General features: G+C 39.1%; 1 protein-coding gene across 1 annotated transcript in view; it reads right to left on the bottom strand.

The window, feature by feature from the left end:
- The window catches only part of LOC139116326 (3-(3-hydroxy-phenyl)propionate/3-hydroxycinnamic acid hydroxylase-like), a 41,595-nt gene extending 28,488 nt beyond the window's left edge, over positions 1-13,107 (bottom strand). The window contains exons 1-3 of the mRNA XM_070678959.1: positions 13,070-13,107; positions 10,084-10,126; positions 5,924-6,145 (exon numbers count right to left, since the gene is read on the bottom strand). Of these exons, the coding sequence (XP_070535060.1) occupies positions 5,924-6,145; positions 10,084-10,126; positions 13,070-13,107 (303 nt within the window). The remainder of the gene's footprint in view (positions 1-5,923; positions 6,146-10,083; positions 10,127-13,069) is intronic.
- Positions 13,108-15,492: the final 2,385 nt, after the last annotated feature.

Here is a 15,492-nt window from a genome sequence, read left to right as displayed (position 1 = left end):
GTGACTATAAATAAGGTGTAACGCTAGTCACTATAAGTCAAATTACAGGGCACTAGCTGAAATAAAAAAAGATAAAGTTACAGGTTACAGGTTCGACGACTATTGCCCTAGGAATCAGGCTGTGAACTGGTACCCGGTCACATGACCATGTACAGGGTGTCGTCTGCAACAATGAAATGGTAGCGGGTGGTCAGAGCGTATTGATCGTTGAACGCTCAGCTAAAGAAAAGAGCGAGATTTTACATTCAGTCTTGGAGAGTTCACCGATAACAATGATTCCAGTAATAAAATTGTTTTTGCTTCTTTTTTACAAAGAAACTGGCACTGGCACTTGTTCGCTGATTTTTCAAACCGTATTGTCCGGTGAGTGAATTAAAGTGCGTCAAAAACAATTACAGAATGAGTAAGTGGTGTGTTATAAAAACACATGTTGCTCATTGTTTCTTCTAGTTAGAGCACCCGTTTTATTACCCCTCGTAGCCATGCATTGCCAGAAGTACGTTGGCACTACCATCGGCCGACGATATCGGGAAATTATCGGGGAAGTGAAATATATTTCTGGTAACTCAACCCTCGGAGAAACATTCGCTGTCACTCTAATGACCGGTTTATACGTGTTCACTAAATCAACGTCACATTTCTTCGTTTGTGCGTGGTAAAATTATCGTCACACTGATATAATACCTTTCTTTATGACAGTAGAACCTGTACTGAGTCTTTTGGCATAAACTTTTCACAATTCCAACAGAAGCGTGGTTAACACAGTTTGGTAACTGTGTAGTGTAGTGTAGGAAAGATTAAAGGGAGGCGATCGTCGGAACTGCGAATGTGCAACTTTCTTGTTTACAAACAATGTATTTCATGCATGATATTTAGATGTATCACTTCAACATAGCTGCAACATTTAAATTTTGCGACATTCATTGTCAACAAACGTGTTTCGGCTTTCATCAGTCGCCAACGTACATGTAGATGCAGTCTTTACGTCGATCGCTTGGGTCCCTGGCAACCTTTGAGCGGAGTTCCAACGACCGCCTCCCTTTGAATCAAACTCACTACGTTCAGATTTTACTGTTTCTATGAGCCTTTCCTGACCTTTTTCTTCTCATCTTGGGTACTTTATTTAATCACAGCAGCCTGACAAAGCTGTGTAATCTTACTTGCCTAGGAAGATTTTGGTAATCCGACTTGACTTTTAAACATCGCGTGCGATACTAGCAGCTCGGTTCGATATGTAAACTTGTTGGGGCCCCTTGTCTTGTGAATAAGAAGATCATTCTAAAATCCCCAGATTTTGTCCATGCCAGTTACTGCATACAATCGGCTAAGAAATGCTTTATTCATATGTAATCAAGATTGTGTGAGAGGATTGGCGAGGAGAGACAAAAACCCATCCTCGTTTCGTTTGTTCTTACTTGACCTATCAGAGAGAGGGTCAGTTAAAAGGGAGGGGGGTGGTCGTCGGAACTCTGCTCAAAGGTTACCAGGGACCCCTATGACCGATGTAAATACTGTATCTAGGGTATGTTGGCGATTGATGAAAGTTGAAACATGCTTGTTAACAATAAATATCGTAAACTTTATAAGTTGCAGCTATGTTGAAGTGATGCATATAGATATCATGCATGAAATACATTGTTTGTAAACAAGAACATCGCACACGCGCAGTTCCGACGACCACCCCCCTTTAACAACGATGTGTTCCGGAACATACTCCGTATCACCCTCTTCGTTCTATTCCACTGAAACATCTAACACCTACTTTTTCAATATTTGAGGCGTATAGACGGGCGTATAGAGGTGTATAGAGGGGCATCATTCACCTATATACTATCATCTTGAGTCGTCAGTTAATTGCTGTTCATTTTTCTTCCATGGCTAACGGCACCGTCCGTGAAATCAAATCCAGCTAAACTAACTCTGCGCAGCGATGCGTTATATTGTGTGTTTTTGGCATATTTATGTTACCAAGAAACGATAAAATCGCAATAATTTTAAAGTCGACACGACAGAATAATTGAAGAGATTCGAAGCGCGGCCAAATACTGTAGAACAGTATGGCTATGGCTTTGCACTGTAAGGATTTCTTTTTATGTATGTAATTTCAAGGAAGTTATACACGGTAGACAAGAACTCCTTGATTTATAACTGGGTTGTCATGGTTAGATGAATCCAATACCCATGAGCGTCAACTTTGAACAAAGTAAACTTCTAGAACACCTGCGGAAGTCTGGTACATTGCTTATAAATCGCGTCCTATCATGAATTAGTTTGCACATCAAGGACTTCTCGGTATGTGTGTAATTTCAAGAAAGTTACACGCAGGAGACAGGAACTCGCTGATTTGTGGCTTGTATGTTACACTTAGATGGGCCGAATACGCATGGGCGACAACTCTGAAATTTCTCGGAGGCGTACTTATTTCTTATCATGATTCGTCTGTGAGTTGCCTTCAAATCATAGTGGGCGTGCATGTATTGTACCGTGTGTGTCAAGAAGAATAGATACCTTCGATCGTATGAACAATTTCAACACGGATTATTTTTTGAGTTTTAATACTAGACAACGGAAAGCGAGGAATCGTTATCAGTGTATATTAATGTTTCATTATATTTCGTGGACGGCTGCCTGGGGATTTTGTGTCGTTTATTTTGTAGAAATGCGGCGTTTCTACGTTTGATTGAACTCGATTTCCATTCCCGACTTATCGATTTGATTGTATTCTAAAAACATGGCGTCCACTTTTAATATAGAGGCTACATACATAATTCACGCAAAGTTTTCCACTGACTTTCGCGTGATGCATCGACAATCGCTGGCAGCCTACCGCAACATGCGTCATGACCGGAATGCCGGTGTATGATAAAAGAACGCAATACTGGGAGTTCAGCCAGATGTCAGAATACTCGCCGGACTAATATGTCGCACAGACGACCCAATCAGGGGCGACTTGCAGCGATTTCGAAGCTGTTATCCAATTGGTTGGCAGAATCGTACCGTTATAATGAAATAATACAAATAAACTCCCTAAGCTGCTGTGAATAGTGACAATCGACCAATCAGATATAACCTTGCAAACACGCTGCGAGTCAGCCGCCCAATCACGCGGCAAAACGGACCAGACAATAGACTACCTTAATCTGACAGCAGACAGCAGATGGTGGCTACCGTGAAACCGGTTTCACCTATACCAGGAAACATGCTCTTTCGATAAACTATTTGTGTTCTAAAATGCCAATACCTGAATAGCCTCCAGTCAGATGTACCAAATTGAAGTACCTGGACGTTATATCAACAAGCTCCACGTATTTATCATATGGATGCATAAATCAGACACAAATACCCGCAGCATATGCATATATAGCTCCCAAACTATAATTTGCGATTCGAAAAATGCACTCCGTTTTAATCTATTTTTTATGATCTTATTGCATTGGCTTCTGGGCCATGATGCATATCGAAAAAATCATTAGTTCATGAAGAAATTGTATCATTACAAAACAAGTTTTGGTCTAGTCACGCACATGTGCAGTGCACCTGGGAAAAAGTTCATCCGATCAGTAGCGTCTTTTCATTATTTTTTCCATATCTTGGTTGCATGCATGGACATGCAATCTTGTTCCTCTCCTTAAAAGTATTCCAAACACACCTCAAAACGCCAGTACTCCCTGGCATGCAAAGACAGTCAGCTTGGCGGGCGTACACATGTGTATAGATATTAATCACAGTTGAGCTAGAGCCAAGCGCAACAATATGTTTATGTAACACGATTGGAACTGATTTGGGATAATTAGATCGTCATATTTTTCAAATTTCTCAAAAGAGTTAGGTGCCATAAGTACTCATAAAAACAAGTGTGTAACTTAAAAAGAAAAGCAGATGAGCTTACATTTGCAGGTTAAAAGGACCTTAATTCACCATCCAATTATCCGAAATTAGTTCCAATCATGTTATGTTTAATTTGATATTTGCTCACAAAAAGCCACTTTTCTTGCTTTAAAACGCTGTGTAATTGTGATTACGTTGTCACAAATGAGTGCACAAATGCGTATGAAACAAAATTGTGTCACAAAAAGATCTTGGAAAAAATTTATGCTATATCCATGTCAAGAAATTAGTGTTTTCTCATTTTTCATTTTCAGCTTCGTCTCATGTTGTAATAATAAAGAGATGAGGTTACAATAACTTGACATGGCTATGAGGCAGTTATTTTCAGAGGCCATCAATCATTAAATTGATGCATTCTTATTGATGTCACATTTCATAGCAGTATTCTTATTGCGGTTTTGATGAATCGCAAACGACTTGAGGCTGCAGGGTCTCCCCCCCCCCCCCAACGAAAGAATTGCGTTTCGAATGCGCCACTTTTCACGATCGACGCCACTTATATGAGAAGGTAAACTGTTTCTTTTAATAAAATATCAAGAATTGTCAGTTGTGAAAAGTTCGTTTCATTACTGCTTTAAACACACGTACCACAGAAACAGATTTTGGGACCAGAATGATAGAACACTTTCTTTTTCTACAATTTGTGGGGACGAAGAGAAAAGTCTTCAATGTATTGTGTTCGTTCAAGGGATACAGTCGTCGGGACTGCGCTCGAAGGTTATATGGGACCCATACGGCCAATGTAAACACTGTCTCCAATTAAGGTACGATGTTGATTGATGAAAGTTAAAACATGTCTGTCATAATCTACATCGTATAGTTTAAATATTGCAGCTATGATTATGAAGTGCATCTAGATATCGTGCACGAAATACGTTGTTTGTAAACAAGAAACTCGCACAGGCGCAGTTCCGACGACGGTTACGTTTCCCTTTAAAACCGAAAGTTATTTTTCTTGCAAAAGTATCGGCGGTCAGTTTTCAGTGTCAAATATCTACAACTTTGTAGCAATGCCGTTTTTCAAAATTTTAGGTAATGACTCGTGATTGTTTTTTCTTGATTACGAACGAAAATAGTTTTTTATTAAAGTTTCCTAAAGCAAAGTATAAGCAGTATTTTTAGACTTTTATTTTTCATGTGTGGATACTTAATGCATGGAAGGGACATGTCGTAAAAGTAATTTATTGTGTACTCGTCATAGAAGCACTTAAAATATAAATCAAGATTATCGGAGATGCAAGTTTTGAAGGCATGTCATGGACATTTTGTCTCTTAAACATTCAGACTTCTAGTATACTGACATTCATGCGAACAACTGTATGTATATATGTAGGTAGGTATGTAGGTCGGTAGGTAGGTCGGTCATTCTTTCGGTCGGCAGGTCGGTCGGTCGGCAGGTATGTAGTTAAGTAGGTAAGTAAGTAGTTAGGTAAGTCGGTCGGTTGGTCGGTCGTATCGTCGGTCTACCCTGGCTGGTCGTTGACCTTTCAAGCCCGAATTCGCTTAACTCTGCAAAATAACTGGTTCAAGAGTGATTCATTTTATACAGGAACATTGAAGTTCAATTAAGGTAGTATGCGCCTCGAAAGTGAAAGACTTAAATTTTTGCTCAAAATTTACTCAAAGATTCTTTCAACAATTCTCTTTCATAAAGAAGAAATAAAATCGGGGGTCACTGTACAAATTTTGGTACTACAAAAACAAATTACCTAAGATTTACCAATATTTTAAATTCAAAATGGCCGCTATCCTTGTGTTGACTCTATGAAAATAAAAATAAAAACTAAGACGGTAAAATTTTTTCTTACACCAAGAGCTTTAAAATGAACCCCAACAAGTAGTAGATCAGAAGAGAAATGCGAAAGTTTGAGAGTCCAAATATCTGTCCCGAGGCGCATTCTACCGTAAGGCATTTAAAATAGAAGAAACGAACAGTCTCTTTCACACCGTGCACCGTGCATTAAATAGTCTATAAGAGTGTCTATAAAGCTAAAGGAAGACAAGTCGTGTGTGTGATATTATAGCCAGTGCATACCTCATGCCCAAGATACATTTTCACATTAGAATACTGTTCCAAGTTCTCCCTCAGGGTTTTTTCCAAGCACGGTTGATTGAAGAACGCTATTCGCTCATGACCGTACAGGCTGTGTCTCTCAGGCTTGACGGACAGCAAAGTCACGCCGTTCGGTGGCACGCCGGTCCTCACTCCGATGCAAGGTTTCACGACGTGGGAGTCTAGCCAATCGTCAAGTCCCATCTGTGGAGAACCGAGGAGAAGTAATTATTTATAACCGTGGCGTCAAGATTTGGGTTATTTTGCGAATTCGTCAAACGAGATTAGGAAATACACAGTATAGTTTTATTAGCTTTTATTAGCCTAACACGAGGCACCACGTGCAATGTGTAGAACGTGCCTCGGGGACAGATATTCCGACTCTCAAACTTTTGCAATTCTTTTCTGATTTACCATTTGTGGGGGTTCATTTTAAAGTTCTTGGTGAAAGAAAACTTTTCACTGGTTTAGTTTTTCGAAATTCGAAAATTTTGTTTTTCATCAAAGAGTTAGCACAGGGATGGCGGCTATTTGGAATTTTAAACATCGGTAAATCTTGCGGGTTATTTCTCTTTCCCGTACCAAAATTTGTACGGTGACCCCTATTTTTATTCTTGATTTTGATAGAGAATGGTTGAAAGATTCCTTTAGGCAATTCGAGCAAAAGTTTAAGTCTTTCACTTTCGAGGCGCATACTATACCTTAATGTCAACAAAGATGCAAGTGCCAACAATAAACATATGTTCACACAGTACATTCGGGCTGTGTCGCCATGATGAGAACAAGAAACTTTATGTTACAGACAGAACAAAAATGCTGGAATATAAATTTAAAGAAAACACCTAACGGGGGTTTAAATTGTAACATTCAATAAATGTACCCATAAAGACATTCATTTCAGTGAACCAGATATATTCTTAAAGGGAGGGGTCGTTGGAACTGCGCCTGTGCGACTTTCTTTTTTTCTTGTTTACAAACAATATGTTTCATGCAAGATGTTTAGATTCATAACGTCAAAAGAGCTGCAATCCTTAAATTTTACGATGCACATTATGAGAAAATGTTTTTCATTAATTGCCAACGTACCGTCGATACTGTGTTTCCCATTGGTCAAATGGGTCGCATACGAGCTTTAATCGCAGTTCAGACAACCCCTCCCTTTAAACTTCCTGTTATTACTGTTGTCATATGGGCAGAAATGACCGGCTTTAGACCATACGATCACAGACAAAGAAAAAATTTCGGGAGAGATTGATGTTTTATTAAGAGATTATCAGCCTTTAACGTTATAACCATAGAGTTAACAGTTCTCACAATGGGGGACCTCGCCTGTGCATATGCTAGGAAGAAATGTAAATACTAAGGTCTGCTGACTAAATGCGAAAACAGATGATATTCTGTATTCTCCTTTTCAATGGATGTTGGAAGTAGAGGCTTCTACAACATATCATCCAGTATCATCTGGAAATCCCACATGGAAAGAAGCAGGTCACAATGGACACAGCACCCAAAGTATAGAAAGCTAGCTACGCCATCAGATGCAGAAATACAAAGGCATTCTAACGTAACTCTCAAGCAAACTCCAGCGATATGCTTCATAGGAAGTGGGTGGTTTAGCGCTAAAATATTAACCCATGAAAGCTTGGTCCTAAAGCCAGAGGTGTTTAGGTAATACTTTAGACTTGAAGATGTTGTGCTACTTGGAGAAATTTCGACGCAAAGTAATATTCACAGATCAGTGCACATCAGACGTTCTCATCTCAAAAAGGGCAGTCGAAGGCTCGGAAGATGACAACGCTGGTCATCTACCAATGAATAGTTCCTAAAGAGACTGATGTACAAGTCAGGCTATCCTGATTGTAAATGCCAAGTCGTTCGCTATTTTTAATGTGGGCATTCTTTAATGTCGAGAGAGCGCACCGAAATGCGAAATTTAAAACGTTTAAGTGAGTATGTTTTATGACAAAGCTTCTTCGGCAATTCGTGAAACAAATCGTCTCCTTGTTGATCTTTGACCCCAATTCAAAAAATCGCCCTCGGAAACAGAACATATGCGTTCATTCTGTGCTCATTGGCAGTGATGTAGTAGAGCAGGCTTGACACTCACAAAGAGTCACATTAAGTAATGATTCGCGCAGTATCATTAAAGCAACTTTCATATTTCATGATATAGATCACGCTCGTGGACTAAATGCATGTGCGCGCAGAGAGTTTGAGCTTTATTTTGTACGGATTTGAAAATGTGTGATTAACTTTTATTAATCTTACAAAGTTGCTCTAGGGCAAGAGTTCGGCATTTATGCAAGCTAATCTTATTTTGTTAATTGGCCATAGTGACAATGTAATGTTACTATATAATCTTTTTACCTCCATGGCAAGACCATTTCTAAGACCCTATATATGTTATAGTAGGAAAAGTCTAATTTCGTTTACCGACTTAGTTGACGCTCATTATTACACATATTTCACGAATGAAAATTTAATGATCGCTTTATTCCAGGGAGAGTTTCCATCTTTGCACGAAAAAGAAATTCGATGTTCGTTCACCAAGGTTATATTGAAGACAGCTTGTGGAACAAAGCATGTAGGGTGATTAACAATCTATGTGTACGTGAGATGTGTCAGCCGCACTTGACTTCACGGGTACGCCAATGCGCAATTAGATGGTTTAGATGAAATAACCCGGAGGCGGACTTGGCTTGTTCAGCACTGAGATAATAATGTTCTCCGTACAAGAAAATAACCCTCGTGATAAAAAATAGCACTTATCGCAACAAGGCGGCCACTATATGCTTAATTCAGCCTCAAGAAAATGAGCGAATCTTCGTATTGTTGGGGACTCTGAGCGCCAAGTGATTGTAAAGAATATTCCGGTAATTATTGCTGCACACTATTGAAGTAACAAATCTCGATAATGTCAATATATTGTCTGTTTGACGTAGAAAGGGACGTGACAAGTGAGTCGTTAAGGAGATACTTAACCTAGAGATTTTACTTGCCCCGAAAATGGCATTTTGAAAGATAGTGATAGATCGTCGACTGATTGATATTCGATGGAGTCAAAGCATTAACTTTGTACAGTCCATGAAAGCTGACGGCTCGAGTTCTGATTACCACTGAGTTGCACAAAGAAACTTTAGTAAACTTAGGGATTACAGTGAAATAATGGCTAACCCAGGGTCTTTCACAACGACTGCTTATCTAGTTGAAGATCCCTTAATTTGTAATCCCTGTAACATTTACTTGAAAAAATCTTATCAGCCGCAGCTCATTGGGAGATACGAAAGCATTAAATCATTCTATCTGCGTTTGTACTTTTCTCAAGACGAATTACCATGGCGGTAAATTGACGGCAATGAGCGGCGCGTATGGATACAAGAACGCGACCGTCCGCCGCTGTACGCCGTGACTGTTCACTCATTGTTTCAGCTACTCATCTGATGAAGTTGTTTAAGGCGAAAAAATGAGACAAATTCAGCGATATGACATACCGAAAAGAAAGGTGTTCCTGTTTAATTTCAGTAAACCTGAGACGATTATAATGCTTGTGATAGTCGTTTGAGAGTAAACATTTCCATCACCCGAGATCTTTTTCGCGTTTATCAATTAGATCTGTCGCCCAGAGTTTGCAACGGGCGATGCGGCCTGATAGATCGCCACTCTTCGATTAAATCTTAGCGTTAGATTTGCAGTACATCAGTTCGTCGAATGAGACAACACTCGACATGCCTACTGCCTCCGGCTGAGAATAAATGACAGTATAACGAACGCTGAAAGTACAGAATAGCCGATTATAGTGTCTACGCGATCTGAATACTGAAAGAGGATAACCTCGTTTTCTGTTTGAAAGCAAACATCGTTCTGTATTCAGAAAGGTGTACCTTTAACTAACCAGCTTTGCAGTCATGTTTACCCGCTGGCACCGCCAGAGGAGAGTATTCCCTAAGTCTTGTTTGTCGTAATCAAATTTTGATTGAGTACAAATATAGCTCTCGGTTTACCGGTACATGCAATCAGGTATATCTTGACCTCGGACTCTCCAAGATAATTAGCAAAGGCGGACAGTACGTCGTGCCGCTATATGCATTGTAAATGTCATCTGTTGTTATCGTGTCGGCTGACATTTTGAAATACATACTCACCATCCCGAAAACAATCATGGCTTCCGCGTCAATGGCGATGGCCCTGCAAGGAATATGCACATAATTAACGTTAAAAATGATCCTAGATAAAAACAAGACATACATTTTCAGGGTTACCTACTTCATGTAAAAGTGCTTTCTCGAACAAAGAAGTATCAACGAGTCTTTAATTCATGAGGTAGCAAATGCAAGCACGAGGTTTGATCCCCCGTCCCCAAACTATTTACCATGGTATAAAGAGAAAATTAGCAAACTCGGATCACTAAGCGGGGTTAGAGGCATTCAAATGACAAGATGGCGTAGTACAAACAGGATGGAGAAATACTTGGAAGATATATATATATATATATATATATATATATATATATATATATATATATATATATATATATATATATAAGGTGATGTATCTACATGCCATTGGGGACAGTTGAACGCTGGAAAAGAAAGAAAAGCAGAGATGCTGGGTGGAAGAAGAGAGAGATGCCGTGCAGATAGTTGGGTAAATCACACCAGAGATATAATTTGTGTTGCAAACATTTCTTTCCAGAACAGTGAAGGATCTTCGTCAGACAATGTCAATGTAAATGGCAAAATGATATATGCTGCATGTCTTGTGACGGCAGAGAAGGAATTTCCACACACTTACACGTACTGAACACCGTGAATAAAGTCACCGGTGTTTGGTATTATTGTAGAATATAGTGTATAAGTAATGGTAGTGAATACCCTGTCATCAAAACTCAACATTACATGAGTGGGTGTCAGTAGTAGGAGAAGTGGTCTTTCTACTTATACAGTGTATATTTAATGTGAGGACGCTATCTCAATGCGATATCGTTACATAAGGGAGCGTTCAGTTATTATGGCCGGGGGTGGCCGGCAAAATCCAGGGGGGGGGGGGTTCACCTAAAATTTGAAAACTGCAAAGGGGGGGTTCATGTATTTTTCAAACAGCTCAGAGGGGGGTCACTTAATTTTCACAAGTATCCGTCCCGTCAAAAAGCAGTTTCAGTGTTCAGAAATATTCTGCGAGATAAAAATGATTCGTTCATGATGTCATTCTCTGAAGTTATTCACCTGTAAATCTGAACAAAAGTATAATTATCTGTCACATGAACATCTTGACTTGACAACTCTGAGTCTTGTCTTATTGTAAATCAAGCTCACTGCACTGAGGGCAATGAACAATTCCTATTACTTACATATTAGAGATATAGCAAGTTTTGTCAGGGAAATTATTTAACAGTTACCTGTACTGAGACTACTAGTACCATGAAAAGTTAAATAATACTTTTAGGTGAAATTCCAATATCATAATTGTTGTCCACATCTGAACTTTTAAATACGCTATTTGAATCAAGTACATTTGTATCAATTATCAAACACCTATAAAAGCACAAATTAATTTAGTTTAGCATTGTAAAAAAATTATTCTTAGTTTTCTCATTGACTACAGTGTATATATAGTGAATCAGCATTTCGGTGAAATTCCAAAATCTAATTTCTTGCACACATATCAACCTTTAACCGTCCGAGGCTAACTAAGTACTTTAAAATGAATTATCAAATGTCTATAAATACACAGATTTTGATAGTTTTGTATTGGAAAAAAATTATTCATATTTTCCTCATAGACTCCCATGTACAGTGAATCTACATTTTGGTATAATTCCAAAATCCAATTTCTGGCGAACACATCCATTTGTTACCACCCACATCTAATCAAGTACATTGATATCAATAATCAAGAGTACATAAATACATGGGTTTACCTATTTTTGTATTGGAAAAAAATTATTCATACTTTCCTCATAGACTCCCATGTATAGTGGATGAACATTTTCAGTGAAATTCCATAATCAGATTTCTTGTACACATAATATGCACCTTTAACCATCATATTCTAATCAAGTACAATTATGTTAATTATTGAACATCTGTATATGCACAAGTGTACCAAGTTTTTCATTGGAAAAAAATTATTCACAATTTTATCATTGACTCCCATGTATAGTGGATGAACATTTTTGGTGAAATTCTAAGGTCAAACTTTTTGTCCACATGCCAGTTGTAACAGCCCTATTTCATTTAATTACATTTATGTAAATTATCAAATACTATAAATGCATAGATATAGTTTTGGATTGAGAAAGTATTACATAGATTCCTCATAGATGTATGAGAAAATATATGTATACCATGTATAGTGAATCAACATTATCAACTGCTGATTTTTAATTAAATCCAAATATCAAAATATGTACACACACGCTTGCGCAAAAATATTGCGATCCACCAGTAATTTCTGTCCAACCCCTTTGAGGGGTAATTTCAAAATTATAGCGAGTCAGAATGGGAAATCTGAGCATTAACACCTTTTGAGTTTGTAAGGAAGGTCATTTGAAAAAATCTAAGCTCTTTTTGGGGGGATTCTATCGCTCCATACTCTTGAGATGTTTATGTGTGCAGCTAATTTACTCAAGCAATGTGGGGGGGGGGGGTCATGAAATTTTTGTCATCTTGAAAGGGTGGTCATCAATTTTTTGGTACAATGGGTAGGGGGGTTCACTTATTTTGACTGATGCGCTGGAAGACTTTGCCGGCCCACCCCCGGCCATAATAACTGAACGCTCCCTAAACCAGAGTGCAGCGAAGAGAATAAAACTGTATGTATTGCGTGAAACGATGGCCATCACTCGACCAAAAATACTCCCAGCTTAGCGAAAAGACACTCGCAATGAAATGGCGCGTTTTTAATCTATTCATTAAATGTCAAATGAGTAAGTCGCTCAGATACGCACGTGGACACAGTCGGTGAATGACACGTTGAAAATGCCTTATCGCTATAGAATAAGTTGTTCGGTTAACGTTAGTGTGACAAGGGGGTATCAGTGATCTGCTGGTAGCAGCAAGCCTGGGCGACGTGAGTGCATTTCAAGCGTTGCGTATTCCACTATGCGCCTCGAAAGTGAAAGTCACAAACGTCTGCCCAAGCTTGTCCTCGATGTAACTTTCAACCATTCTTTCACCAATTCAAGAATAGAAATCGGGGTCACCGCGCAAAGTATGGTACTAGAGATACAACCACCTAATATTTACCGTTTTTGAAATTTGGAATGGCCGCCATCCCAGTGTCAACTCTATGGAGAAAAACCACATTTTCCAGTTTTGAAAAACTACAACGGCGAAAATGTATCTCACCACAAGAGCTTTAAAATGAGTCCAAAAAGGCGGTAGACCAGAGAAGTATTGAAAAGATTTGAGAGTCCGAATATCTGTCCCCGAGGTGGATCTATACCCTATATCGATTTACTTTGTGAGCCCTAAGAATTACAAATTAAAAGATTATGTGACAAGAAGCTGACGAAGAAAACATTTCGACTATCTTCTCATTCACAACCATGTAACGCAACAATCTGGATATCTAAGATTTATGCACATTCCCTTCACGTAATCACGCATGCGTATCAATTACTTGTTTTAATATTTTATGACGCAAATCGTGAAACTATGAAAGTTTTATCAAGATCCAATCACAACCGTCATAGCTCTCAAGTCCCGGGCCACAGACACTACAAATAATTCGCATTGCAAACAAAGGTCTTCCGAAGGGACATGAGGTACGAGGCTTGTCGACCTGAAATTATTCAATTGACAGTACCTGTCTCTTTCCAAGGAGAATTCGGAGTACATTTCTCACACACTCAAGCTTTCAAAATAATAACAGGAGACCGTAACATTGGTTTCACTCTCTGATACATTTTATAAAGATCGATGGGGCTCTCTTTCGACAACTTCAGAAGTCGAAGTGAGTAGTAACTTCTATCTGATATGACTGGTAGATGCAAGTTCCCTTGTACCTGTCGCTTGCCGGGCAAAACGTTGCGGGTTGGTTGTTGGAATGTTTGTGGGGTGATGTCTACTGTTCCATACTTGACTACAATGCTTCACAACATTGATATTTTAGCTATAAGTGAGCATTGGTTGTTTCCGCATTCAATTAACTTTCTAAATTCTATTGACCTCAACTTCACTTCATTTGGTGTTGTTGATAGAGCGTTGGAAGACAACGTAAATATTGTTTCTCTTCGGGGACAAGGGGGAGTTGCCTTCCTCGTAAGAAAAACCTTACTTTCATGTGTTGATTTTTAGATCTGGGTGATGACCGAGTTATTGGCCTCAAAATTGAATACGCGCCTACTAAATGTGCTTTTATTTTCGCGGTTTACTTACCACCTGTTAATTATGCAGTTGATGATTATGCAGATTACATTACCTTTCTAGATGACCTCTATTCAACGTACTCGCCTGATGGTGACGTCATTTTTCTCGGCGATTTTAATGCAAATTTATTCGGGCCTCGTCGCCCTGGGCTTCCAACTTCAACACGAGATAAAGCTCTTCAACAGTTTGTTACTTCATGCGATCTTCTGCCAACAAATTTACTGAATGTTTGCACAGGTCCGATAGAAACATTTTGGTCGTTCAGTGGACAGAATACGTCCACAATAGACTCTATACTTGTACCGTCAAATCTTGCAGAAGGGATAAAGTCATGCCGAGTTCTCGATGACTCTGCCTTAAACCTTTCAGACCACTTTCCTATTCTATGCAACTTAACTCTGCAAATTTCGCACAGTCAGCCCATTATTTCGCATAAAACACGTCTGGCATGGTCGAAACTCGACCCTGACCGTATCAAAGATTCATATACCAAATCGCTGTCTGAAAATTTAGATCGGCTTGCCCTTAACGTCGCTAACGGAGAGATGCTTTCTTGTCCCCCCGACATTGATCGCTTCACAGATAAACTGGTCAATGTTATGCACGATACTGCACAGCAATGTATTCCAGCTTCTCGTTTTAAACCTTATTTAAAGCCCTATTGGAAGGATATCAAACAATTTCACAAACGGGCTTGGGAGCTTAGAAATAAGTGGATTCAAGCAGGGAGACCTCGTGGCCTACAACATGAATCCTTTCGCAAGTACAAGGATTCTAAACGCCAATTTAGGAGAGAATTAAGAAAACGACAACGCCAAGCTGAAAGGGAAAAGTATGACTTTATTGAAAACTGTTTAGAACTTGATCAGTCTCTCTTTTGGCGTAGCATCAATCTTCGCAGAAAAAAAAAATCTGACGCTTTCCCAGTTCTGAAAGTTAATGGCGTGAAAATCTCTGATCCCGACTGTGTTGTAAATGCTTTCGCACACCACTTCAAGCAACTTTACGAACCGTCTGAAGATGAAGTATTCTCAGCTCGTTTTTAAATACCAGATCGATAACGAAATTCGTAAATTGGTGAACGACAGCCAACGTAATACTGACACCATTTTTTGTAAACCCTTGTCAGCTGATGAAATCACGCGTGCGATAGGGAAACTAAAACGTGGTAAGGCAGGTGGC

Source organism: Ptychodera flava, chromosome 17 (assembly GCF_041260155.1).
Source record: "Ptychodera flava strain L36383 chromosome 17, AS_Pfla_20210202, whole genome shotgun sequence".
NCBI classification, from domain to species: Eukaryota; Metazoa; Hemichordata; class Enteropneusta; family Ptychoderidae; genus Ptychodera; species Ptychodera flava.
This window is presented reverse-complemented; position numbering and strand designations above follow the sequence as displayed.